This window comes from Pseudonaja textilis, chromosome 1, assembly GCF_049901715.1.
Source record: "Pseudonaja textilis isolate UNSWEBS1 chromosome 1, rPseTex1.2, whole genome shotgun sequence".
In the NCBI taxonomy this organism is placed as follows: domain Eukaryota; kingdom Metazoa; phylum Chordata; class Lepidosauria; order Squamata; family Elapidae; genus Pseudonaja; species Pseudonaja textilis.
In genome coordinates, this window is record NC_141990.1 from 32574574 (window position 1) to 32600751 (window position 26178).

The 26178-nt window shown below is 34.8% G+C and overlaps 1 protein-coding gene across 4 annotated transcripts in view; it reads left to right on the plus strand.

Annotated features, from left to right (window-relative positions):
- Positions 1–295: 295 nt before the first annotated feature.
- Positions 296–26178, plus strand: part of CCDC88A (coiled-coil and HOOK domain protein 88A) — a 96827-nt gene continuing 70944 nt past the window's right edge. For all 4 annotated transcript variants that reach the window (XM_087930473.1, XM_026696044.2, XM_026696043.2 and 1 more), the window contains exons 1-8: positions 296–485; positions 588–688; positions 11586–11694; positions 14019–14088; positions 17416–17474; positions 19748–19831; positions 22063–22203; positions 24389–24558. In XM_087930473.1, coding sequence (XP_087786599.1) covers positions 423–485; positions 588–688; positions 11586–11694; positions 14019–14088; positions 17416–17474; positions 19748–19831; positions 22063–22203; positions 24389–24558 — 797 coding nt within the window. In that variant the 5' untranslated portion in view covers positions 296–422. The remainder of the gene's footprint in view (positions 486–587; positions 689–11585; positions 11695–14018; positions 14089–17415; positions 17475–19747; positions 19832–22062; positions 22204–24388; positions 24559–26178) is intronic.

Below are 26178 nucleotides of genomic sequence, written 5' to 3' on the forward strand. Positions count from 1 at the left end.
AATTAGCTGTCGGGGCGACTTTCCTTGAAATTTGCTTCCTTTCACATGCCTGCGGCTTGCCTGCTTGGGGTGGTGCAGCCTAGAGAGAGGGGGGTGGGGGGGGGAGAGTTTGCGGCTGATGTAGGATCGTCGTCGGGTTTCTCCTTTCTCCTTCCCCTTCAGCGCGGAAAGAGGAGGAAAGAAAGAGTCAGTCGGAGCCGTAGGCGAAAACCCCCAAGAACGTCCATGGCCTCCCGATCGCTCCGTTTTTGGACGAGGTGGATAATGAAATCTTTGTTGCCACAGCTCTGACTACTTTTGAATTTTATTTGGGAACTAGCCAGGGTATATTCTTCCTGAAGACGTTGGGCATTTCACGGAATTACCGCAAAGAAGAGACTTTTCTCCTCTAACCTTTTATAATTCAGATATTTTATTAAAACATGGAAAATGAGATATTCACACCTCTTTTGGAGGTCTTCATATCCAGCCCACTTGTTACCTGGGTAAGCATTTGTTGATCAGTAATGGAATTTATATAAATGATTTCTTGGCAAGTACAGGCAGAATTCATGTCATAGTGATGATAAATATGTTCTGTATTCTAGGTTAAGACATTTGGATCCTTAGCTGGACAAAATGCTAGCAACCTGGAAGAATATGTTGCACTTCTAGATGGAGTTTTCTTAAATGAAGTTATGTTGCAAATGTAAGTTGTTCTGTGTTTTCGTTGCTTTTTAATGTTTTGCTTTAAGAATTCGTCCAAGAAGATAGCTCACTCTGTGACCTTATTTTCTTTCAGGTTATGTAGGAACAGAACAGAACCATATTCTCATTTTATTCCCTGTTACTTGATTTTATAACATAGAAGTATGCTGCTTTTCTACGCTATTATATTTTCAATGTTTTACAAATCTCTGTGTGATTTTAGTGAAAAAAAGTGAGGGGGTGCAAGAAGAGATAATCAGGCAGAAATAATAAAGGGTTAAGCACTGCACCTTGCTTGTGCATAATAATAACCTCCCTGTTATTTGTGGCCCATCCCTGCATTGGTAGGGAGCATATGGAATAGCAAATGCCTGATTTTAATCAGTTGTTTATTAAAATGTAGCATGATTTATCTATATCTTGATTCTAGAAGTATTTGTTTTGAACTAAATTTCATTGATTAGGCTAACTACAGCTTTAATATATTTATATTGCACTAATATATATTGAAAGACAGAACAAAAATATGGAGGATTTAACATGCTCCAATTAAGGACTATACATTTGATTTCGATGCATGTATTTTGCAATAAATATTACGTCTAATTAATTCTCCAGTTGATTCACAATAAAACAATCATGTTAGTCTTTATAGGTGATTAATTTTTTTTATTATGTTCATTGAAAAATAAAAGTTTATTAGTAGTGTACAAAACATGCTTTATGAAGCAAATAGAAGAGAATGATTCTATGGGATTGTATTTTATTTAGTAATGCAGTTAAATACATATTTGGTGGGATGAATATTACTTACTATAATAAGAGGATCTACTATTCAAAGGGCTTAGATTTGTGACTAAGATCCAATCTTACATAGAAGCTTTACATTTAGGTTTAGATGATATTTCCCCAACTTGGCCATACTATTTGGATGAATGAATATTGATAAATCAATACTTCCTTAGAATATTAGGTTGAAGAAGGCTGATTTAGAAATACGAGCGTCTTGTGTTGTATATTTGCCCAAGAGCATCTCTCAGAAACTAGTGATTCAACATGTGGGAATCATCATATATGAATCATTATTCTGGATATATATGACACAAGAATTTACTAAATCTTTTTGGCCTAAATAAAGTATTCACAAATAAGCACAATTTCAGTTAGCAATGGAAAAGTGAGACATTTGTCAAGTTGTACTGATTCAGTAAATTGCTGCAAACCAAATTGAGGAAACTGGAATAACAGGCATTTTTAAAAATTGTAAATAAAAGTGTATTACTATAATGTTTCTGATAATAATTTTTTAGTTGGGGTCAGCAACTTTTTTTGCCCCCTGGACATTTTGTGAATTTGTACATGATGATAAGGGACACAGAAAAAGATATGATAGTATGTGAGACTTTGGACAATATATCACTGATATATATATATATCATTTTGGAGACCAAGGAGCCTAACCTGGGAGTCTGATTTGAGTTCAGAAGCATTTCAGTGCCAATGCTTGTAACATTTCTTGGGTTCCTGGCAGAAAGACAGGGTATTACTCTAATAGATAATAATTAAATAAAGCTATCAGTCTGCTTTTAAATATGAATTATTATAATAATAAATTGGCATGATGGTGCAGTGGTTAGAATGTAGCATTGGAGGCTAATTCTGCTCACTGCCAGGAGTTTGATCCTGATGGGCTTAAGGTTGAGTCAGCCTTCCATCCTTCCGAGGTCAGTAAAATGAGGACCCACATTGTTGCGGGCAATATGCTGATTCTATAAACTGTTTAGAGAGTTCTGTAAAGCACTATGAAGCAGTATATAAGTAGCTCTTATTGCTGAATTGTTATCTTTTCTTGTTAATGTTGAGTTCTATATCTGAGGCAAGGGGGGAATTCTGAATCTTATGAAAAAATATTTGCTTTCCTTAAACATCTGTAGAAGTATTTACAATGCAAGACATATTTCAACTGTTTTGATATAAAAAATATAATAAAAAATCAAATCTGGTTGTGCATCTTCTGAGGAGTTGGGAACAAAACTAACCTTCCCAGTTTTCTGGAGAACCTTCAGTACCATCCACTGACACAGTCACATCAACAGAAAGGACCTGCTGACAGTTGGAGTGGTTGTGAGGTTAAGAGTAGGCATATGAATGGGAGATATCTGTTGGACAACCACTAGCAATTTAATGCTTAACCCTCTTTGTCTAGACCAAGACATGACACGTTGCTAAAATTCATTTGGGAGGTGCATGCAGGGTGTGGAAGTAATAACAGGAGTGATAATAGAAGCTGGCCCTTCACAGCATTTCAACTTCCATTAAAAAAAAATTAAGGAATATAAAGAAAAAATGAAGTATAGAGAGACAGAAACCCTTGTATACTGGATCCTATGAATATCAGATTGTCTGCCTTCTCTAAAGCCAACTGAAACATGCAGAATTTGTAGTTTGGTCACCTCCACCATGCCAGTAGTTGTTGGCTGCATTATTGAAGCCCTCATTTGATTTGCAGTATCAGACGTCTGGAAGTTGTGGTGGAGAGGGGAATAGAGATTATGTTCTTACTCAGTAGAGGCAGTTGTTATCTCTTATGGCTGAGAAGGCACTTCCTCCAGTGAAATGGGATTCAGCTGCTGTTTTCTGGCCAGCCATGTATCATGACGAGAGGTTATCAAGAGGTTGGCAGGGGCTATTTACTCCATCAAATCCAATCCTAAACTCTGCTGGATTCCAGATTGAAGTATTCCTGACACAAATTCTCCTTCATTTGCTTGAATACTTCTAATAAATGAAAGCTCTATTTGCTGCTTCCTTGGTAATTTGATCAAAAAGACCATCTTACTTTTTGTTAGAGATGGAATGAAAGTTAAATCAGTTCATTCAAATAGAATAATGGCTAGAAAACATTTCTCATTGTATACCCTTTGATTATAAATGAGGTGTAAATGTTGAACAACAAAGGAACGTATAAAAATAATTCTGTGTATGGCTATCCATTTGGAAACTTGCACTATAGAAATATTACTAACAAATATTCTACTACATATTGTGTCTGGATAAAGGCAAATTGGGTGATAATCATATTTTTAAATAAAGCTGTTAATATTTTCTTGATTTATATTCACAATAATAATAGATATAAAATATTCATTGACATATATTTTTCAAAAATGGTTTGCTTATAGGACTATAAAATGCTCCTCAGTATTCTTATTAATGTCTGTATTCCTTTTTGTTATTTCTGTTCTACAATTTTTAATATCCCAACTATGTAATCTCCACTAATCAAGACTTGTGTACAGTGAATTGATCTCTCAAAACTAACTACAGTAAATGATAAATGAGATATGGCTGAGAAGAGGTCTTAGCCAGAAAAGACAAAGAAGCCCATTTACAGAAAGTCAGTCTTTTAAAGAGGAAATTGATTATGTGTTATCAAATTGTGTCAGTTCTCAGTGACCACATGGATTTTCTCCATGTCTATCTGTCATAGAGGCCTTATAGGTGATTGCATTACCTTTAGAAGCCTACCAGCAGCCCATGCAGCTAATAAAGTAGAGGCACTACATGGACTTGTTATGGTATGTATGTAATTATGTGGATGTTCTATAGGGAGGATTCCAGATGGCATTGCCAGAATCCAGGCAGGAAGTGACCAAAGCATGACCAACTTTGTGTAGAAATTGATGTAATTGGTATACAAAATGGATCTATGCAAATATCCTCCTAGGCTTGGTTGCCACCTGCTATTTGAGTAAAAGCCAGTAGTCTAGAAAGATGAAGATGATGATTATGTTTTTATCCCACTTTTTAAATATATATCTCAAGGTAGCAAACATATGTAGAACTTTCACCTCTTATCCACAAAAACACCGTGAGGTGAGTTGGACTAAGAGCGACTAGCTGAAAATCTCCCCACTGACTTTCATCCCTAGAGCAGGGCTAGAACTCACAGTCTCCTGGTTTCCAAGGCCAGCGCCTTAACTGCTATACCAAACTGACTCTGGAAGATTTTCCTCAATAAATTAATAAACAAGTTTTTTTTGACTCATTTGTTTAATTGGATGTCTTTATCTAGTTTTATAATTTGTATGCAGAACCAATCATGTTTGTTTCTATCCTGCCTTTATTTTTTTTACAAATAACTCAAGGAAGTGAACATATCCAATACACCCTCCTCCTCCTATTTTCCCCACAACAACAATCCTGTGAGGTGGGGTGCAAATATTATGCAGAAATATCAACAGTTTAAAAGGGTTCACAATCTTTTAAACACTACTTAAGTTTATCTGTTCACTTTTGAATATACTTCCAAGCAAGTAGCCTTATGCTTGTATTAATCAACAAAATGTACAACACGTAGTCATTTTTGCTCAATGCAGAATCTTAATAAAATAAGCTGGATAAATATTTCATTTTTAATCGGATTTTAACTTTCAGAAAGGTCACATGAAAAATAAGTATAAATACACTGACAAAAACTGCCATGCTACTGAAAATTGTTCATGCACTTAGACTCTAGAATATAAATCAAACTACAGTATTAAATTACTCAGACCGCTAATGCCTTTGAAAATTACGCCTTTCAATATCTGTAGGTATGTTTAATTTAGCTTTAGTCAAAGACTCCCCTGATGATTATACTGCATGCTTCTTTTTTTCTTCTTCCAAAAGTGGCAATATTGTAATATAATTCTTTCATGATCTCAAATAATTCACGCGATCCTAAAGTATATGCATTTAGATAGCCAATGAAAAAAGAAAGAAGCTACTAATATATATATAATGAGATTGTTCAATTGATTTTAGTATCTTATATGTGTATAAAACAATGATATGTTTGAAGACATTCTGTGAAGTTGTGTTGAAATCTATTTGAAAACCAAAATAGAGACTACTTTGGGATCTATTTTACTTGGTATATTTGAGGGATTGGTTGTTTGTATTTAGGTCTAACAAGTATGAATGATAGAACAGTTTATGTTATTTATATAAATAGATTTATATAGCTATACAAATAATTTTTCAAAAGTTCATATGGTAAAGTAGCATGTCTTATTAAATATCCTCAGTGAACAGAATGGGATTTGTGGTCTGTTTAGATTTAGAAATCTGGTAGCATAATGGCTATATTATACCCATTTGTGATATTTTGCTGAATGAAAAGATAACTAATCCCTGATAATGTGATAGTTGAATATATCTTATAACTCTGATAGATTCTGAGAAATGACAGACTTTCATCTATTTTCTGTACTTTTTCTTTTTTAACAAACAACATTCTGGGTGTTCTTGCCTCTTTTCTCCCCAATTGAAATTAATGTAACTTGTCATATGTAGGTTGCTTTTAAAAGTATAGTAGCTTAAGGCTAGCTTTTACAGTTGCACTAATTACTGACTTCTAGACAAATCTGCCCTATTTTGCTATGCTTTTCTCTGCTTTAAAGAATGAATTATTGAACTATGTAGGAATAATTGCCTTAAAATACTTATCTATTTTGACTATTGAATTTGCTGTTCAGAAATTATTTCATCCATATTGCTGTTTAGGTACAGTGCAGAATCAAGGGGTTTATGTTGGTATTTAAAATATTTTCAAAGCAGTATTTTTATTGTTCACTTTTTAGAATATTAGTGCTGTGTTATCCAATATTGTTTTAGTTGTGTTCTTTTAACTTAATATACTGGATATGTAGTAAGTCACCCAGAGTCTAATCACTGACTTATTTGGTCCTGCACTATTTAACTTCCATGGAAGTAGTTTTGTATGGTTTCAGATATGAGTTATCTTCCACTCCAGTTACTCTATAAATTTATTCAGTTTTTTTTACAAATAATAAATGCTGCGTTATTATGATGGTGGTATGTTATATACATGTGTTGATGCATTGATAAAACTCATGCAGGAACTAGTAAAAATTAAGTGAGATGTAGCACAATATTATTAAATATTTTTCTGTAACCTTGCAGAAATAGAATTGTCAATTTGTATTTAAATTATAATCTTATATATTAATTTTCTTGGATGTTCATTTGCTAGAAATGTTGAGTAAAATGTAATGTCAATGAGTGAAATTTTGCTTATCTAATATCTTTTTCCTCTCTCCTCTGTTTTAAGAGATGGGGTACAAGGGCTGAGGAAACAATAACTTTCTTTCTGCTAATGGAACTCATTCCATTGATAAGGATGTCGTTTTTAAAATAAATCCACAAGTAGCCCTTAACTTACAAACACAATTGGACCAGAACTTCCATTGTTAAGTGATATGGTTGTTATGGTTTTCATGTTTAATTTTATGATCTTTTTGCCATGGCCATTAAGTGAATCACCATGGTCATTAAGCAAATCTGACTTCCTCCATTTGCTTGTTGGAGGTCTCCTGGAAAGGTGGTGTATGGTGGGTCATGTGACCCTGGGATGCTGTTAGTTCATTTCCCAAATGAGTATGTTTTTCTAATTGGTGTACATAAAATGAAACAGAAGCTCAAACACACAAGTGAGACCTGTGCAGTATCAACAACTGTTGTAATTGTCACACCACAAATTTTAAATTATGTTGCTGTATTTTGAAAAAAAATTCAGAATAACATTTTTCAAAACAGTTACATTTTGCTAATGTGATGAATAAAGCAGTTGTATTTTGATGGAAATTATCTGTAGTACATTAATAAAAAAAACATGTCAAGTATATTCTTGAACTTACCACCATTTATATGGACAATATACCAAAGACCTTGAAATGAAAAACTTACTACTTATTAATGATTTAAAGAATAAACTCATCCTGGGTATATTTTGCTTAGGGAAAATAGGGGCTGCTCATGTCTACATGCTTTTGTGGAAAATGGATCACTGAGAAGGAATATGATCATGCTCATTACACAAAGCAAAGCTTATCATTAACATAAGGGACCTACTATGTTGCAGGCTGAAGATAATTTAGCAATTACCAGTTCTTTTTCTCCTAGCTGGAACTCTGGTCACATTTATTGTGGCTAGCTGATATTTCCATAAATAAAAACTCTAAATGAAAATCAGAGCCACCATCTACAGGATGGGGGGAAAGCTAATTCTTGCAGCTATTCTGCAAAGGAATCCAGGAATTCTAACCTAATTTCCTATTAAATTTACAATCGAACTAACTTTAACAATATAGAAAGCTATATCAGACTAATTAGTCAAATAAACTGGACAAACTGAACCCTTTGGGGTGTATGTCATAGATTCTGGGCTGCTAATCGTGAAAATAATGTACTTTAGTGTGCCATGTATCACTTTATAGAAATAAAAGTGGACGAACATTTTTCTGGGGTGGGTATAAGGTTTCCTAACTTGAGCAGAAGGTTTGACTAGATAACTTCCAAGGGAGTTTCCCACCCTTATAATTCTGTGAGTTTACTATATTAGAAGATTTTGCTTTTGTTGAATTTCCTCTGAAGACCAATAGCGAGAATCTAAGCCTGTTTCCCCAAAGTAGTGGTATGAAATCTTCCAGGTCTCAATAAGAAATCTAAATGCACAGAAACAAATATATGTAGTGACCATCTGAGAGAAAGTGGTGTTAAGGTTGTATTTGTTCAAGGCAAATAATCAGTGTACATTTGATTGTCTCAGGTGTAATTATGTTTGTCAGTTTTTCATCTATTCTGTTTGAAGCATAATACTTTTATTTAAGTCTAAATTTACCTATTTTTGCTGTTGGGTGTTCTTAATAAAGAAATACAATAAAGAAATACAAATACAAATATTTTGGTAGTAAATTGTATCAACTCAAACATCCTCTCCAGATGGACAAGATAATGGGGTGAAGATGTTCTTTTATTCTTCACTTTAACAGAAAGGAGAAAGCATTTTGCTTCTTTGGGCTTTGTTTGGGAGATTGATAGAAGAAAAGAAAGCAGTGGCAGCAAGTCCTAAAAGAAGGCTGTATTTTTTTTCTTTGTTCTTTTTTGTCTTTTTTGTCTTTTTTTAAGAACAGATTGGATAACCATTTGTCTGAAGTGGTATAGGGTTTCCTGCCTAAACAGGGCATTGGACTAGAAGACTTATAGGGTCCCTTCTAACTCTGTTATTCCAATTCTAATTATATATTCTTGCAGGTTATGCTAGTTGGATCAGGCAGGGCTGGTGGTAGAAAAAGCCAATAGATAGATCATTCTCACATTCTTTCTAATATTAGAGTGACCATTTTATCCCGGAAGAAATAAAGGACAAACCTGAAAAGAAGGCAAGGCTGAGAAGTTCACAAGGATAAAAAAAATGTGTTTATAACTTTCATTTACAAAGAAAATTCAAAAACAAACCCAAGAAAATAAATAAATCTAAAGGATAGCTTTCTGACATAAAGGATGTATATTATACGATACCTATAAAACTATACTATATGCCCCATGATAAAGGACATATGGTGACTGTAGGTACATGTGAGAGTTGGAGTTTGTATCCTTGGAACAAAACCATTATATAAAAACGGGCCTTCTGAAAATAGCTAAGTACTATAGTGAGAAACAGCTGTCTAGTACAAAAATGGTAGGAGAAAAGAAGCTCAGGGTTTAAGCCCTGGAGCAGCACTTATATACATAGAAGGAAATAATACTGTAGAAACCATTCTTTATCTTACTAAGAAGAAGATTGGGGGTATCTGCAATAAAGAATCTGTTCTATTTGCCAGATTGTCTCTATAGCCATTCAGATGTTTTCTCAAATCTTAGTTACTGTGTTTGCTAATATGATTTACTAATTATAGTTTGACTTTTTTAGATTTTATTATACAGTCATGTGAAAAAGAAATTACACCATCTTTTATTCTATGGTTATATATCAGGACATAGTGAAAATCATCTGGTCCTTGGCAGTTCTTAAAAGTAGGTAAATACAACCTCAGATGAACAACCACACATGACATTATACCATGTCATCATTTATTTTACCAAAAGACAGCCAAAATGGAGAAGCAATGTGTGAAAAACTAAGTATATCTTATGATTCAATAGCTTGTAGAATCACATTTAGTAGTATTAACTTGAAGTAATCACTTTCTGTATGACTTATCAGTTTCTCACATTGTTGTGGAGGAATTTTGGCCCAGTCCTCTTCACAACATAGCTTCAGTTCATTGAGGTTTGTGGGTGTTGATTCATGAACTTTGAGGTCCCATCACAGCATTTCAGTCAGGTTTTGGTCTGGACTTTGACTGGGCCATTGCAACATCTTGATTCTTTTCTTTTTCAGCCATTCTGTTGTAGATTTGCTGATGTGCTTGGGATAATTTTCCTGTGCATGTCCCAGTGTTGGCCAAGCTTTAACTGTCAGACAGATGGCTTCATATTTGACTCTAGAATACTTTGGTATACAGAGGAGTTTATGGTTGACTCAATGACTGCAAGGTGCCCAGGTCCTATGACTGCAAAAGAAGCCCAAATCATCGCTCCTCCATCACCGTACTTGACTGTTGGTATCTATCCAAGTGTTCCAGAAATCTTGGGATTTATTTAAATGCAACTTTGCAAACCTAAAGTGTGCTACCATATTCTTTTTAGAGAGAAGAGACCTTTTCCTGGCAACTCTTCCAAACATATCATACATATACAGTCTTTCTCTAATTATATTGTCATGAACGTTAACATTTAACATGCTAACAGGTCTGTAGAGTCAGAGATATAACTCTTACAATTTTCCTGCGCATTGCATGTTCTGACCTTGGGTGAATTTGCTGGGACATCCATTCCTGGGAAGATTCGCATCTGTCTTTAATGGTTTCCACTTGTGAATAATCTTCATCACTGTAAAATGATGAATTTTAAATTGTTTGGAAATGGCCTTATTACAGTTCCCAAATTGATAAGCAGCAACAGGTGTTTCTCTAAGATCATTGTTGATGTCTTCATTTTGACTTTCTTTTTGTAAAATAAATGATGACATGATGTAATATGTCATGTGTTGTTGTTCATTAGGTTGCATTTACCTACTTTTAAAAACCACTAAGTACAAAATGATTTTTATTATGTCTTGCTACATAAAACAATAATACTCAAAGAGAGGGTACTTTCTTTTTCATATGACTGTATACAGGTAGTCCTCAACTTACAATAGTTAATTTAGTAACCATTCAAAGTTACAATGGCACTGAAAAAAGTGATTTATGACCATTTTCCACACCATTGCAGCATCCCCATGGTCATGTGATTTACATTCGGATGCTTGACAACTGACTGACATTTATGATTGCAGTTTCCCGAAGTCATGTTGATCCCCCTTTGCGACCTTCTGACAAGCAAAATCAATGATGCCAGAGTCATTTAACAACTGTGTTACTAATTTAACAATTGCAGTGATTCACTTAATAAATGTGGCAAGAAAAGTTGTAAAATGGGGCAAAACTTATTCAACAAATTTCTCACTTAACAACATAAATTTCTGGCTCAATTGTGGTCATAACTTGAGATTTACCTGTATTTGTGGTTTCTCCGATTCTGGAAAATTGTCCTTATATTTGTATACATATTGTATATTTATTCACAGCAGGAAAGAGCGCAAATGTAACATGGCAGTTAAATGCTCTTACTATCATCAAGTTTATTTCTTTAAATTGCTTATCTTAGCCTATGTTTTGTTCCATATATTCTGGGCATTCAGCTATAGTAGAAATCATGTTAAGCTTCTCCTCCTATAACTTCCTTAAAAAATGAAACTCAAAGCCACAAAAGGCTTGATCTATGCAGTAATATATAACATCTACTGTAAACAATGCTTAATGTGCCTGCTGTGTAGTTCCAACATTATGTAAATTATAAATTAAGTACCCTAAGTATTTTAGGATTTATTGTTTGCTGATCTGTAACTTTTTCTTTGTGAAATTCAAATAAATTGACAGTACTTATTTATTTCAATTTTCCCCCAGAAATCCTAAAGTACCTAGTCAAAGAATAAATAAGAAGATCAACAATGATGCATCACTTCGAATTCAAAATTTGTCTATTTTAATAAGACAAATTAAATCATATTATCAGGTTTGTGATTGTTTAAATCCATTTATCTGTTCTGGAAGAAGGGGAAATGACTGGACAGCTAAAGCTTTTCATAGTATAAATTGCTAATCATCTATTTATATTTTTGCTTTGGCAATTCAAAGAAACAATTATACTGATTATAACATTGAAGTCATTTTTGAAAATTTCAGGGATAGAGGGCCAATCAAATATATCATTGAGAACTAGAGTTTACTTTTCTCCCCGCCCTCTCAAGTCTTTTTCTGTTACTTGTTTTAGACTGTATGCCTAAGAGCAAGATTACTTTTAATGCTTTTTACTCAAGCCCATGAAGAGTAGTATGAAATAGAGTTTTTTGTTCTTTAATCCATTTATTTTATTTTTTTCAATTTATATGATCTTGCAATTCAAAATGGCTTTTAACAAATTTAAAGACAAAGACAAAAACACCAAACAAAATATGTGCTAGTTATGACTAGCTTTCATCTTTATGAAACATCTTTCAAAGCTGGACTCAGTATCTTGGCCCAGTACCCTTATGAACAGTCATACCTTCAGTGCCTATATTATATCATCTGTAACTATTGAATTTGAGTTTCTATTCAAATCTTAAAATATAATCAGAATATGTTGTGATACAGATATTATAGTGTTTATAGTGCTTATATGTGTACTAAAACAGGACTGATTCTCTTGTAGCCCTCCAGTACGTTACATGGCAGTGAACATTAAATGAACATGTTAGTTGTTAAGCAAACACCATGGCTGTTAAATGAACCCATTGTTCATTATGGGCTGGGTTTTGTTGAAAACTGGAAATAAATACTGGTTCCTGACAAAAGTGTTGTAAATTAGTCACATGACAGCAAAGCACTGCAAACAGCTATAAATTGGGCTGCCCAAAATACAGTCACATGACTGGAGGAACTGAAGTTGGAACTTCAAAGTCAGGTTGCAAGTAGCTTTTTTGAGGGGTCCATCAGAACTTTGGTCATAAATTGAGAATTATTTGTATTCTTATCTCTAAGATCTGTTTGTTCACAAATATTTTTTTTATCATAATTATCCAGCTGTTGAGAGAATGCATGCCAACTTTAAATAATTAGGTAGCCTCTAGACTATTTTTTTCCTGATAAGAACTATTAGTCTCTAGCGGTGGTATAGTTTATTAGGGCAACCTTCAGGAAAAAAATTGCAGAATAGATTGTTGCCTTTTTAAAGGATATTTTCCAGTTTTCAGAAATGATTTCATCTAAGTTGCAGCCTACTTTTATTCAATTTCAGTAGTACAACATCATCTTTGCATGTCAGCTTCACAGGTTTTTACATTCTCATAGTATAGGAAATTATTTTACGGTCATGATAAAATGGTTTAAAAATATAAGATGTAGTTCTCTTTGTAAGGAAAATGAAATGTAAAAAAGTGCCTGTTCTTGGTTGTTAATGGACAGCCAGTGTTCCTAATATACATAACAAATTTAATTAGTCTTCTTTCTTAAGGTAAGAAATTTTACAATATTGAAGAAAATTAATATGCTTGCCACATAACCATCTAATTTAATGCCTCTTAGGAATCTACAACTAGGAGAGAAACTAAAATCACCTATATACCCTGAAGTGTCAGGCTATATATGGTTTTGATTCATTATAATTAATTTATTTAATTTTACCTGGGTATTTATCTGGGTATTTATCATTCTCTCAAAGAATTATTTAATATCAATCTGCTTGAATTAAGTTACAAATATTACATTAATACCCATTAATAAACAAGTATTTCTAGTAGAAAAAATGACTATTGCAATTGTTTTCACTTGATTCCCAGTATCATTGCTTTGTACAAATCACAAAATATATTTCTAAAATCCTTAAAGAGGAACTTCTAATATTGCTCATTTAAACAAATAGACTGTTTTGAATATGTGTATTCCCTAACATTAACTTTCCCTAACATTCCTTAATAGGTTTTCTAGATTTTCTTGTTTAACATTAATTTTTTATGAGGCATAAACAATAATATTATCATAAGTGTCCAAAACAAGCAATAAATAGAAAAATATCAATTTGTAAGAAAAAATATTTGCAGAACAAAATGAATAAGTAAAATATTCTAGGCATTTCATCTTTTACAAAAATTGAAACCTCTAATATTGATTCGTTTAAATGTCATGAAGTAAAGTTATGGTATCTTGGAGTTCATACAATATTACACTTGTAAATAAGGGATAATTTTACTGCTTATTTTAATATAGTCAATTAAGGTCAGATGTTGCCAGAAACATACAGAAAGTTCAACCTCTGTATATGTTTTATAAAAGTTATAAAAGTTAAATCTACTTCCACAGGAGACATTGCAGCAATTAATCATGATGCCTTTGCCAAATGTTTTAATAATTGGAAAAAATCCCTTTTCAGGTAAGCATTGCATCTGATTTAAAATAGGCATGCTGTAATGTATAATTGTTATTTGTTGAAGTTGGTAAGAAAATAAATAGTTATTCTTCGCTTAGGGAGGAATATTATGTTAATAGATTTCATTGGTTTTTTATCACCTTTAAAAAAATAGGCAACTATGGTTTGATTCAGAAAAGCAGGAAAAGCTTTGACTATAAATCTTGTAGTATATACCTATATATAAGGTTTTATTGCCCTGCTTTGGAGAGGCTGTGCTTTATTATTGTGTAGTAAATTTGTAACATTATATTTGTGAATGTATTAGATGTAAGCAGATTTCTGAATATGGAATTAAATATTTAGTCAAGATTTATTTCTGTGCCTGGCCTGAATCTGGCAATCACAAATATTTATTAATAATGTTGCATAGTACTATAAAATATTTTTGACATGCATTGTATATTTGTACAGGTAGTCCTCACTTAGCAACCATTTGTTCGGCAACTATTAAAAATTATGATGATGCTGAGCAAAAGGATTTATGACCCATACCCAAACTTAAGGCTGTTGCAGCGCTCCCATGGTCAAGATATTGCAATCTGGGTACTTGACAACCCGTTCATACTTAAGACAGGTTGCTAAGTATCCCGCAAACATGTGATTGCCATGCACATTCTTCCTGAGTGACTTCCCTAGAAAGTCAATGGAGAAGCTGGCAGGGAATATTGCAAGCTGCTGAAAAGACTTCCTCTGGTTCTTGGGAGCAGGCTGAAAAAGAGCCATGAAATCCAAGTAGGAAGTCTTTCTTCAATTTTTGGAAGGACATTCACACTAATAGCCTCCTTGAGAGGAAAAACATTGCTGAGATTCCACCTCACATGGGGCAAAATCAATGTTAGTTCTTTTCTCAATGTGGCTGGGTGAATAAAGTTCCTCAAAAAGGTCCCTCACAAAACATTTCTCTCGTATTTAATGTGGAACTGAATTTAGATAAGAATTAACTATTCATGGATTATAAAATTGTGTGAAAAGCAACTCTAGAAATAATATTTTGATTATTTACTACAAATAGTATATATACACTGCTCAAAAAAATAAAGGGAACACTTAAACAACATAATGTAACTCCAAGTCAATCACACTTCTGTGAAATCAAACTGTCCACTTTGGTAGCAACACTGACAATCAATTTCACATGCTGTTGTGCAAATGGAATGGACAACAGGTGGAAAGCATAGGCAGTTAGCAAGACATCCCCAATAAAGGAGTGGTTCTGCAGGTGGTAACCACAGACCACTTCTCAGTTCCTTTGCTTTCTGCTGGCGGTGCTTTCACTCTAGTGGTAGCATGAGACAGAGTCTACAACCCACACAAGTGGCTCAGGTATCAATGCGAGCTGTGGCAAGAAGGTTTGCTGTGTCTGTCAGCGTAGTGTCCATAGCATGGAGGCGCTACCAGGAGACAGGCCAGTACATCAGGAGATGTGGAGGAGGCCGTAGGAGGGCAACAACCCAGCATCAGGACCGCTACCTCCGCCTTTGTGCAAGGAGGGACAGGAGGAGCACTGCCAGAGCCCTGCAAAATGACCTCCAGTGGGCCACAAATGTGCATGTGGCTGCTCAAAAGGTCAGAAACAGACTCCATGAGGGTGGTATGAGGGGCTGATGTCCACAGGTGGGGGTTGTGCTTCCAGCCCAACACTGTGCAGGACGTTTGGCATTTGCCAGAGAACACCAGGTTCGGCACATTCGCCATTGGCGCCCTGTGCTCTTCACAGATGAAAGCAGGTTCATACTGAGCACATGTGACAGACATGACAGGGTCTGGAGACACCGTGGAGAATGTTCTGCTGCCTGCAACATCCTCCAGCATGACCGGTTTGGCAGTGGGTCAGTAATGGTGTGGGGTGGCATTTCTTTAGGGGGCCGCAGAACCCTCCATTTGCTCGCCAGAGGTAGCCTGACTACCATTAAGTACTGAGATGAGATCCTCAGACCCCTTGTGAGACCATATGCTGGTGCAGTTGGCCCTGGGTTCCTCCTAATGCAAGACAATGCTAGACCTCATGTGGCTGGAGTGTCAGCAGTTCCTGCAAGACGAAGGCATTGATGCTATGGACTGGCCCGCCCGTTCCCCAGACCTGAATCCAATTGAGCACATCTGGGATATCATGTCTCGCTCCATCCACCAACGCCACATTGCACCACAGACTGTCCAGGGGTTGGGGGATGCTTTAGTCCAAGTGTGGGAAGAAATCCCTCAGGAGACCATCCACCACCCCATCAGGAGCATGCTCAGGTGTTGTAGGGAGGTCATACAGGCACTTGGAGGCCCCACACACTACTGAGCCTCATTTTGACTTGTTTTAAGAATATTACATCAAAGTTGGATCAGCCTGTAGTGTTTTTTTTTTCACTTTAATTTTGAGTGTAACTCCAAATCCAGACCTCCATGGATTGCTAAATTTGATTTCCATTGATAATTTTTGTGTGATTTTGCTGTCAGCACATTCAACTATGTAATGAACAAAGTATTTAATAAGAATATTTCATTCATTCAGATCTAGGATGTCTTATTTTTGTGTTCCCTTTAGTTTTTTGAGCAGTGTAGTATAGTAAGTATAGAAAACTGGAATATTTATTTTATACAGATAATCCTTACCACAGTTCATTTAGTGACTGTTCGAAGTTACAACAGCACTGAAAAAAGTGACTTAAGACTGTTTTTCACACTTACAATCGTTGCAATATCTCCATGGTCATGTGATCCAAATTCAAACACTTGACAACTGACTCATATTTACGACAGTTGTAGTGTCCTGGGGTCATGAGATTACCTTTTGTGACCTTTTGACAAATAAAGACAACGGGGAAGCCAGATTCATTTAACAACCATATTACTAACTTAATAACTGCAGTGATTCACTTAACTGTGGCATAAAAGATCATAAAATGGGGTAAAATTCACTTAACTCTCTTGGCAACAAATTTTGAGCTCTATTGTGGTTGTAAGTTGAGGACTACCTGTATTCTACCAATTAACTGTGGATATAGAGTTAAATGAATTTCTTAAGACTAAATAAAGAATTATATAGTTAAAAGTTATATATAACCCTTAGTTACATAGAAAATAGTTCTGTTTTGTTCAGTATTGAGGAAAGAGTAGCTTATCCTCCACATCAAATTGCAATCACATCAAATTGCAATCACAACCATATGTCTTAATATATGGTACAAACCACTGCTAACCCAAAAACTTATAGTGCAGGAAAGGAAAACAGAATATGTTCAATATTACTGAAACTGTAAACCAGTATATTGTTTAAAATATTTTGAAAAATACTTTCAGAACAAGGCACTGAAGAAGTAAAAAAACTCCTACTACTTCTGCTTGGTTGTGCTGTTCAGGTAAGGTCTGCTAATTTTTTGAACTACCTATAATGTTTATTTGAGTGACACAATGTTATGTTCCTAGTCTTATATATAATTAAACATTGCTAACATCTTTTTCTGCTAAGATTATTTTTTCTCTTGAATGTTTATGGTGCAAAAATTCACCTAATAACATTACGTGTTTAAATCCCCTACATTGGGAAATACCCAAGAACCCTTTACAATAAAACAAGAAATGGATATCCTAGTCCATGAGAAAGTGGTTGTAAGGCTCTAATAATATTGTTAACAAGGCAAAAAGAGACACAAGTGCTTGTTAGAGCTTCAATGGATAGGTGCTATTTTGAAGGTCTGTTTTCAGGGAGTTAGTGTATATGAGGGCTGTCAAACTCCCGGCCCATGGGCTGGATGCTTCATGTTATGGCCATACCGACACCTGGTTTAGCGAAGGGGAAAAAGTCCTGATACGTCATGTGACACCGCCATGACAATAATATACACCCCTGGTGTATATTATAAGGAAGGTAGTCTTGTCATGCTGCAACCTTGCCTGAGCAAAGGGGCTAAACCATTTTTGATAGCCAATCTCAATAAAAATAGTTTAACATTTCTGTAGCGTTGAAGAGATTGTCGTTTATAGCCTCTAAATCAAGGATAGAAAATGTGTATCATATTTTAGCAGAACCAGCCAGTATTGCCAGTAACCAGAGAATATATTTTAGCAACATCTTAATGATCTCACATTTCCCATCCCTGTTCTAAATCAGAGGTCGCCAACCTTTTGGACCTCAGGGACCACCAAACTCATAATTTTAAATCCCGCAGACCACTAATATGAATCCAACATGCCGCTTGCTGAAGTGCCTGGACTCCCACTGGCAGGGTGGGGTCCTTCAGGCACTTAGCTTGGCTGCTTGTTTTTGCAACCTTAAATACTCAGTCATTTGGACCTGTTTCCCACAGAAAACAAAACACCGGGATCTCATCTCATCTCATCTCTCTCTCTCTCTCTCTCTCTCCCTCTCTCCCTCCCTCTCTCTCTTTCTCCCTCTCTCTTTTGCTTTCTCTCTCTTTCCCTCCCTCCCCCCTCTCTCTTTCTCCCTTTCTCCCTCTTTCTCTCTCTCTTTCCCTCCCTCCCTCTCTCTTTCTCCCTCTTTCTCTTCCCCTTCTGTCCCTGGGGGTGGGGATTGGGGGGAAAGGAACCTCTGAATTGGTGCTGGGTGGTGAGAATCTGATGTCTGGAGGCCGATGAGCCACGTGCCAAGACCAGATGGCTGGTGGGGAGGTGGGGCAACAGTGGTGATACCGGCGGCGGATGGAGACCATGGCATCAGAGCCCTTCCCGGGTGTTCCCTGGCCTGCGAGGGGGTGGTGGGAAGGAACCTTGGAACTGGTGTTTTCTCCTGCCTCCGCACATCGAGGAGGTCGAGGAGCTGCCAGCGGTGCCCTCAGGTGAAGATGTTGTGAGGGGGAGGCTCGACCCCTCCCCTCAGGAGCTTCTCTTCCTCCTCGCCAGAAGCGCTCACAAGCAAAGCGCTCACCACCCCTCTGGCACCCGACAAGTCTCCTCCTTCCGCTGGGCATATGAGCATGGGTAGGAGGAAGAGGGGGTCAAGCCTCCACCTTGCAACATCTTCACCTGAGGGCATAGCTGGTAGCCGCTTCCTGCGGCTCAGGAGGTCTGCGCTCTTCCCGCTGCTGCTCGGCCTCCTCAATGTGCTGAGGTAGGAGGCAGCAGCCATGGCATGGGTTTGGTAGGGAGACTGCAGGTTTGCCCTACCTCCCCGCCAGCCATCTGGTCTTCAGCACGCTGCAGCCCACCAAAATTTTCTCACGGACCACCAGTGGGCTGCGGCCCATCAGTTGATGACCACTGTTCTAAATAAAGGTCTCCAAGTAAATTAAAGATAGACCCTTCAATAAAAGAAGTAGAAATGGGGTTTTTGGAATCAAAGCATAATAAAATGAGAATATAACTATACAATTTCTATTGTATTGAAGTACAGTAGAAACTTTTAAAATGGAACTATTGATCACAGTTTTAATCTACCAGACAGCCATGATGGCCGGTGCTTATTGGGAGCAGGAAGGCAATATGCCAAACTTAAAGGAGTTGAAAAAGTACAATGCATGATAAACAAATCACAAATCTTCCTGTAAATATTTTATTTTATGCTGATGTGTGTTTATTAAGTATTTCAGGTGTACTACATTGATAAGAAAAAGCTAATAATAATTATTTTGTTTAGCTACCTATAGAATAAATACTAATTAAAATTTATATTTAGTGCCAGAAGAAAGAAGAATTCATTGAAAGAATACAGAGTTTAGATTTTGATGTAAGAGCAGCTGTTGCTGCCCATATACAAGAGGTAAATATCTTGTTTATTATTACAAAATACTAATTTATTAAAAATATTTTAAAGGCAGTCAAATGTCTTTATAATAATTTATTCTGCAGAATGTTTATTGTATTTTAAAAAAATACATATTTCTTATTAAATAAAAAAGATCAGCCAATTCTTCTCATAGAATTGATGAGCTTATGCAAGAAGCCAAAGACATGAAGCCATGGAGAAGCCATTTAAAAGTTGTTAAGGCAACAACTGTAGAAATATGCATTAAGCTTTAGAAAGAGATCAAACTGGTTCGCCTCTGACTTTCACAGGTATAATGGAAGGGGGAAAACATACTTCAGCCTATCTCAATAAAGCTTCCTCTGGAGCTCATACTGTATGATTGGTGCATTATTAGAACAATCCATCTCCTGGATCTGATTCTTTTTTGATTTTTTTGTGGGATTTGCCTGTTGATTTGGAGGTCATCCTGTTAGTATAGCAGTTGATTTATGGAAATCACAGATTACATATCAATAAAACTGTACCTGGATGTCAAATTCTCAGAAAGCCAAATTGATTCTTTCTAAGGAATTAAATGTAGGAAATTGTATATTACTTGAATTCTTAGTATGAAACCCACCAGATTTTTTTAGTTTGTGGGTATCTTGAAATATCAAATATATTAGATCAAGTCTGAGAAGTTGGAGTTAATTATAAAGAGTAGAAATGCTTCAGTCTTATTTGATAAGAAGGCATCACCAGGAATAGTCTAGTCTGTGTATTGTTAAACTGGAACAAGAAAGAACGATGGTTAGAGGCTTAAGTGATAGAATTAACAGTGGTCAATTTAACTGAGGAAAGAAGCTAGATAAGTTTTCACCTGAAGAAAAGATTTAAAGTGGTGAATTAACAATATTTTATTAATTTTAAAATTTTGTGAACAAGGAGGTTAGTTGAAACAATTTCTTAAAAGGGTTAAATGTAAATAAAGTATATCTGCCTTGGCCATTATAAATCTCATTCAAAACTAATGAAAATCCAGTTTCTATGGTAACTCAATAGTGATTTCACAAAAATAACCAATTTGATCTGGTGGTTAAGGCAATTATATAATTTAAAGTAAATACCATTGAATTCAGTAGGACAACAATTCTATCAGCCAACAAATCAATTTAGGAATTACGTTTTCTGGCCATGAATATGGTCCTGTTTGAAATTCAGTTAGCTAAGATCAAAATACGCCTTTATAAATAAATTAGAAAATACATTAAAATAAAAAGGGTAAAAGAATTAGGCAATGTGACATCCTTTACAATCTCCAGGGGGAAAAAAGCCAATTTGATCTAGTGGTTAAGGCACCAGGCTAGAAATCAGTAGACTTGAATTCTAGCCCTGTCTGAGGCATAAAAACTGGCTGGGTGACTTTGAGCCTCTCTCTCTCAGCCAACCAACTTCAAAGGGTTATTGTGATGGGGAAAATAGGAAAAGAAGGATTAAAGTATGTTCATCACCTTAAGCTATTTATAAAAAACAATCATGCCAGGATAAAATAAATAAATTAATTAATAATGTATGTGCTAGTTGTGACTGCATGGAAGATCAGAAAACATAGTGCAAAGACAGTACTTTATTTCTTCTCTAGCTGATGAAAGATGTTTGTTCATTAGATTAAACAAGAATAATTTTATCCCTTATTGTATATGTCCTTTCTGTTTATGCACAGAGGTAAGGAAGATAACATGCCAGGAATGAGCTCTTTGAAGAAAATATGAAAATAAAAATGTGATATTTTAGGTAGTATTTTAAAAATTCAGCATATTCCAAACAGAAATAGAGCACTCTATAATAATTGAAAATATTAATTATTAAAACTAATTATCCAGTGCTCACTGTTTGCATTTTAATGTCTACAGGATTAAGATATGATTTCAAATGCATAGGCTTTTTTTCCCTGGCAAAGTGAGTTAGAAGAAAAATTAGAGAAATCACTAGTAGATGAGTTAATTTCTAATTAGAGACAACGCAAGGAAAAATACAATTTTAAAAAGATAAGAGAAATGATAACCATCAGAGGTGAATTTTTCTAAGAATATAGTGTATTGCAGAATAGTTCTAAAAATTGATTAAAATGCACATAATTTGTTCATTAAAACAAGCTTGAACTCCAATCTTTTTCACATTTAGTTACACTTAATTAGTACAAATTTAGCAATCTAATTATTTAAATACAATAGTTTTACATCATTGTTATTTATTCTTTGTAGGTAACCCATAATCAGGAAAATGTGTTCGATCTCCAGTGGATGGATGACGGTGCTGTGGCTCAAGATTATATTGAACCTCTCCTAAAAAACATGGCATTGCATTTAAAACGACTTATAGATGAGCGAGATGAGCATTCTGAGGTATTAACAGCATTTTTTAAAAATAAAGTTTTATTGAGTTTTAACGAAACAAATAAAACATCTTATTTGAGTACAACATGGTTCCGGGTTATCACATTTCCATACAGACACAATTTCATATGCATATTCATCTTATATATTCAACTTCATATCTTATTACTCTTTTTCCAACTTTTCACTATTTCTCCCTTTACTTCTCTTAATTTTCTTTTATGATTATCTCATTGTCTTTTTATTTTATTGTATTTCTTTTACTTAAATTTCTATATCTTTTCATTATATTTATACTTTCGTCTGTCTTGTTTACAATTTCATTATGTTCTCTTCTAACATTCTTACAAAGCAAAATTCCCTCTATGATTGCCAATTGGAATGCAACACCTTTAAGTCTTATTGTTATTATCATATGAAATCTCATTAAACATTAAATTTGTGCATTCTAAAATTATAACATTCAAATTTCTAATATCTATTTTATATCATGTAAATCTCATCATTCAGACTCTGCTTGGTACTTCCCCTTGAAAATGTAAAAAGAAAAAACATAGCAAATACAATATATATACATATATATATTTGTTTTCTTAAGTTTTTGCGGGTACTTACACGTATGGTATTCAGCTTTGTTCGGGTATTTTCCCACGTGATTATAGTTGTGCTTTCCCTCCCTTCTTCATTATTACTTAACTGTTAATAAGCATACCATTGGATAGTCATACAGTTTTATCTTATAAGTTATTTACTATTAATAAGCAAAATAATTATTCAAATTCATTCTAGTAACTGGTATAAATTTCCTTATAAATCTTTCACATTTCTTTTCAATATTTTATCAATCTTTAGAAACAATTACAGTGTTTCCCTCTCTTCTTTATTATTGCATTAATTATAAGTAAACATACCATTACACAGCAATACAGTTTTATCTCATAGATTATTTACTTATTTCATTTCTAACTCATTACGATATTCTACTGTCACAACACTATCTTTTGTACCTTTGCAGAATCCTCACTTTTAACTTAATTTAGCCATTATCTCTGTGTTTTCTAGCTGAGCAAATATCTTTAATCCTAGTACGTTTCCCCTTTTTCTTTATTTCCTGCTTTTGTCCCTCATAAGTTCTTTCCCTTTCTATCTTCCCCCTCTTTTTCTCATCCCTTTTTTTATACCCTTCTCTCTCAATTTTCCCTTCTGTAGTTTTCTTTTCTGCTTCTCCTTGCTGTTATACTTCTTTTTCAGACTATTTTTCTTTTTGGCTGTTCCCTTTGATCTCAGACTTTTACTTTCTTTCCCCCCTTTTCCCCTTATTATCACACTTTGCATTATTTGATCATTGAAAATGGCTTCTTCTTTGTCCCGCCCTTCTTCTTGCTTTCTTCTTTTCTTCTTTTCAAAGTTTCGCTGTTAATCCTCTTTATTTTTCCTGGTGGCAGTCCATTTTTTCATTATTCCAAGTTCCACCCTTGCCTCTACTCTTCTCCTTTTTAGGGCTTTAAAAGGACCAAAGAAAAAATCTTTATTCTCCTTTTGACACTTAGATTTCAGCTTAAAGTTGCCTATTAGTGTCAAAATAGATTAATATAAATTTCTTTCCATACCATTTGTAATTGTCAATATAAAGGTAAAAAAAGGGTTTTTAACCTCCTTTTCTCTCTCCTTCGCCACTTAAAGATCTTCTTTCAGAAGTAACCTCTAAGTACTTTTAGATTCAGGATACCTTGCTTAGATGTTCTCTGTTGTTTAGCCCGGTCTGTCCTGCTTTCCTATTTGTCTTTCTCCTGCACAATCTTATCCAGTTGGGTTCTTCTTTGAGGTGGCCATTTCTGACTACCACTGCAACCGCCTTCGGGAAAGAGAGTTTAGACCAGCCAAGGAGGAGAGATGTGGCTCCCCTCCACTCAGCTAGCAATCTCCCCCCTCTTCACCACCTCTACGGGGTAGCTTCAGCCCTGAATCCAAAAGATCGGGGCACTCCAGCGGCGAGCACAGATTGAAACGGCGCACGATCGCGGATTTCGGTGTGTTGCTGAAGAAACCCAAACCGGAAGCCTGCATTTTTTTTTTTTAGGATTTTGTTGATTAGCAATGAAATGAAGAAATAAAATAGCTAAGTAACAATTTGCAAAATCTGAAGGGTTCCACTTCCATATACTTAACTGAAATTTTTTTTTTTATGTCACAGACTATCATAGAGCTTTCTGAAGAACGAGATTCTCTTCATTTTCTACCTCATGCATCAGCAGCACAATCACCTTGTGGATCTCCAGGAATGAAATGCACTGAAAGCAGACAACACTTATCAGTAGAATTAGCAGATGCCAAAGCAAAGATTAGAAGGCTTAGACAAGAGCTGTAAGTACATAGTAATAAAGAATAATTATTAGAACTGGTAAACATCAAGAGTCCCCAAGGACAGTTGCCCACCTGCAAGGAAGCATTTGTTCCTTGGACCTAGCAAGTAGTTTTTTTTTCAGCTTGGATTGGTATGAATCATTTATTAATTTACTATTAGAGTTTTCTAAGGTCTTAATAAAACCATCAAGCTGCAACAGATGATTTTTTTTCCTTTAGAAACAGAATTAGTATGCTTGGCTTTTTGAACCTTCTACATTTGTAATAGTTAAAATATAAAATTTAGTCTGAAATAAATTTAAATTATGAGGAACTGGGAACAGGCAGTCCTCTATTTACAACCATAATTGAGTCCAGAATAAATCATTGCAGTCATAACTCAAGCTTGTTTTTTACCACTGCTTTTACAGTGGTCTGTGATTGTAAGTCAGAATTCAGTTTATTCAGTGGGTATTTTTGTTGGAAAGTGACAAAAAGAGTTTCAAAATGCGATCACATTGCGATCACTAGTCAGTTGCCAAGTGCCCAAGATGAAATCACATGGTTGTGCTGATGGTATAACTTAAGACATGTAATAATTACAGCTTTGAACAGTCATTAAGGATGGACATAAGTTGTGAGCTATCCGTAAACTATCATTGACAAAGAGTACATTCATTGCCTTAAACTTCTTTTAAAATAAAAACACAGGAGATTATTATTAAACATTACCAAATTTAAGAAGTTTAAATGCATGTTTTGTAAACAATTTGTTCATAATCTTACTCATGTATACTCATGTACATAAATTATACTCATGTATAATTTCATGTATTATCAGTATACCTATTAATTTTATTTGGAAGCACTGTAGCTGAACATTTTAAAAAAGACTTAAAATGTAAGTATTCTGTGGAATGAATAAAATTAAGAATGTGATGAAATGATATAGAATGAGGTTGAAAGAAGATAATTCCAGAAGGATTATTTTAATATTTGTATGGAAAAGATAGTTTTATGTTAAAGAGTGGAATTAAATAATTCCTTTCCAAGAAAAGGAAAAGCATTTATTACTGTGAGAATGTTAAAAATAGTAAGGCTGTGGCTGTTGAAGGTGTGACTAGAGAAACGTTAAAATATGGATGCTGTTTGCTTATAAAATAGTTCTGTGCTAAATACGTAGAAGATATATTATTCTTTATTGAGATAACTTGCAAATAAAGAATATAAAAATATAGATAATAATAGCTAGTGAGAACAGAAATACTAGATACAAAAATAAAAGGCTGGGATTAAGAGAACAACTATGTAGAATAAAGTATAAATGTATAAATAAGAAATAAAATAATGGAAATAGACATAGAACTTAGCTTTAATGATAATTAGAAAAGCCATAATAACAATAGTAAAATAAATCCTTTTTTTGTAAAATCAAACTGCCCCACAAAAGTAATAAAATTGTTTGTTTGCGGTCTGTGTCACTAATAAAAATACATATGACAATAAGGATGTATGATGTCTCTTTTGATATGTCAACTTTAGAGGTGTGTTGACTGGGAATATGAATATAGGTGTACTTTTATATGCAGTTGATGCTGTGCTGTTTACTGTGATCCCAGATGATTTGCAGTAAACAATAAA